The sequence below is a fragment of the Monoraphidium neglectum genome, assembly GCF_000611645.1.
Source record: "Monoraphidium neglectum strain SAG 48.87 unplaced genomic scaffold scaffold05172, whole genome shotgun sequence".
Taxonomy (NCBI): Eukaryota; Viridiplantae; Chlorophyta; class Chlorophyceae; order Sphaeropleales; family Selenastraceae; genus Monoraphidium; species Monoraphidium neglectum.
Genome location: NW_014008458.1, coordinates 1,538 through 4,148, shown reverse-complemented (window position 1 = coordinate 4,148; position 2,611 = coordinate 1,538). Strand labels below are relative to the sequence as shown.

General features: G+C 64.7%; 1 protein-coding gene across 1 annotated transcript in view; it reads left to right on the top strand.

Annotated features, from left to right (window-relative positions):
* Window positions 1–123: 123 nt before the first annotated feature.
* Window positions 124–2,611, top strand: part of MNEG_15263 (Ca2+ transporting ATPase,sarcoplasmic/endoplasmic reticulum) — a gene marked incomplete at both ends in the record, with an annotated part of 3,433 nt that continues 945 nt past the window's right edge. Inside the window, 6 exons of the mRNA XM_014036266.1 lie at window positions 124–133; window positions 451–626; window positions 965–1,030; window positions 1,290–1,347; window positions 1,709–1,827; window positions 2,279–2,395. Coding sequence (XP_013891720.1) covers window positions 124–133; window positions 451–626; window positions 965–1,030; window positions 1,290–1,347; window positions 1,709–1,827; window positions 2,279–2,395 — 546 coding nt within the window. The remainder of the gene's footprint in view (window positions 134–450; window positions 627–964; window positions 1,031–1,289; window positions 1,348–1,708; window positions 1,828–2,278; window positions 2,396–2,611) is intronic.

Sequence of the window (2,611 nt, the reverse complement as noted above, 5' to 3'; positions counted from 1 at the left end):
GCTGCAGCGGGCGGATCAGTTCGGAGGTGCGTGGGCGCTGCGCCAAAGCACGCGCTGTGCTGCTCGTCGCGAGCCCGCTGGGCGCGTCGGCACGATAGTAGGTTTGGGTGTCAGCAGACCGGGATGATTGGGGGTCTGCTGAGGCCCGATGCGGGGATTTGTTGGCCTGCGCCTTGCCCCTCTCCAATAACGTGTCCGCTCTCGTGGAAGAAATGATGGAGCCCTCGCTACTGCAACAAAATCTAGCCTTGTCACACCACAATAACGCGCACACACACACACACACACACACACATGCACATGCACATGCACATGCACATGCACATGCACATGCACGCACAATCACAGTCACAAACACACACACATACACATATGAAAACACCCACAAACAGGCACACACCCCACACCGACACCCCCACACATCCCCTACACCCCCAAACGTGCCCGCAGGCTCCCAGGCGCTGCGCTGCCTGGCGCTGGCCATCCGCCCCCTGCCCGCCCACGGCGCCCGGCCCGGCGGCGGGCTGACCCACGCTGACGAGGCGGGGCTCACCTTCGTGGCGGTCGTGGCGATGCACGACCCTCCGCGCCGCGAGTGCGCGGCGGCGCTGCAGACGTGCCGGGAGGTGGGGGGAGTCGTGGGAGGGGTGATGTCAGAGAGCAGCGGTTTTTTTTTCAGGGGGGAGTGTGCCGCGGAGCCACGATCTGCGGTGGTCTCTGGGGTGTCAACACGACATGTCTTGAGCCGCCGCAGGTCCGGGCGTAGGGTGCTGCTTTGCCCTGGGGAGACACCGGGGGACGAGAGTGAGTCCAGCCGCCCAGCCGGCGCACCGCCACGCAAACAGCTGTTTCGGGGTGTTTGGGGTATGGGGTTGCCGCCTTTGAGGAAGACACGCCGAGCCTGTTGCCAACCACCCTCCAAGCCCTTGACGTGCCCCCCACCCCCCAACACTCTTCAAAAAAGGCGGGCATCCGGGTGGTGATGGTCACCGGTGACAGCCCCGCCACGGCGGAGGCGGTGGGACGACAGGTGCGGATGCGTTTTGTCCGCGTACGCGCGCCCCGCATGGCGCCGCCGACAGGGGCCCGAGCGGCGCAGCAGAGGGCCGCAAATGGGAGGGGGGGATGGTAGGCCAGGCGCCGCGCGCGCCGGCCTTACCCCTCGGGAGAGGGCAGCGCCCCTGCCCACAAACCCCAACCCTGCCCTTCCTCCCTTCCCCTGCCGCCCCTGTTTTGCCACGGGCGTACGCCCACCCGCCGCCTTGGTTCGAACCAACCCCCCACGCCAGGTGGGTGTGCTGGGTCTGGACGCCCACGCTGACAAGGACAAGATCGTCTCCATCACCGGTGAGGCGGCTGTGCGATGGATTTCCGTCAACGCGTAAGACAGGTCCCTCAAGCTAGCATTTCCTGTTTGGGGGGAGGAGCACATTAGCTTTCTCAGGCCGTGATTCCTCGCCCTGTCACAAAGGGTGAGGAATCACGGATCTTGGCAAGGGTCCGTCCCAGGCCCCACCGCCGTCCCCATCACCCCAATCTTGGGGCCTTGCGGCGTCCCAGCAGCCGCATGATGCGCTGCGCGTTTGACAACACCCCGCGCAAATCGCATCAAGCCGTGGCAGCCGCCAGTCCTGCCGTCCCAAGCACGTGCACGGCGTCGGTGATCGAGCGTTCTGATTTGGCTCTCGACGCCCCCCCAATCCCTCAGGTACCGAGTTCGACTCCCTCCCGGAGCAGCAGCAGCTCGACGCGGCGCGCAGCCTGGCGGTCTTCGCGCGCGTCGAGCCGCTGCACAAGCTGAGGCTGGTAGAGCTGCTGCGGAGACAGGTGGGGCGGCGACGCGTGTGCGTATCTCTTTTTGATGTCTACGTGTGAGTGCGTATGCGTATGTGTTGTGTGCAGGGGGGTTGAAATTGAGCGCACGAGTGGGCACCCCTGGCCGTACCTTAGGGCGGGCACGCAGACCTGCAATCGCGCTTACGGCTCGCATTCCCCTTCGCTGAGCGAGCCGCATGGGCGCATGCGCGTGCGGCAGCGCCAACGCCGTTTGCTGCGTCCCCTCTTCGCCGCCTGGCGGGTCCTGGTCCACGTGTTTCATGCCACCATTCTCACACAACCCACATCCAAGGACATCACCGCGCGCGCACACGCGCGCGCACACACACACACACACACACACACACACACACACACACACACACACACACATACACACACACACACATACAGTTTCATACGCGTTATCCCGTCCTCCACCCAACCCCACCAAACCTCACAGGGCCACGTAGTGGCGATGACGGGCGACGGCGTGAACGACGCGCCGGCGCTGGTGCGCGCAGACATCGGCATCGGCATGGGCAGCGGCACGGCGGTGGCGAAGCACGCGTCGGACATGGTGAGCCGCCTCCGCGCCGGCATGACAAGCTGTGGAAGCGCTGCACCTGTGCTGCGGCGCAACCAAAGCACTGGCTCATGACTACTATCAGTCCCGCACACGCGCCCATCTGCACTGTTTTCTGGACGTACACCCACACATTGAGAAGCCAGCTGCGGACATGCGAGCACGCACACACACACACACACACACACACACACACACACACACACACAC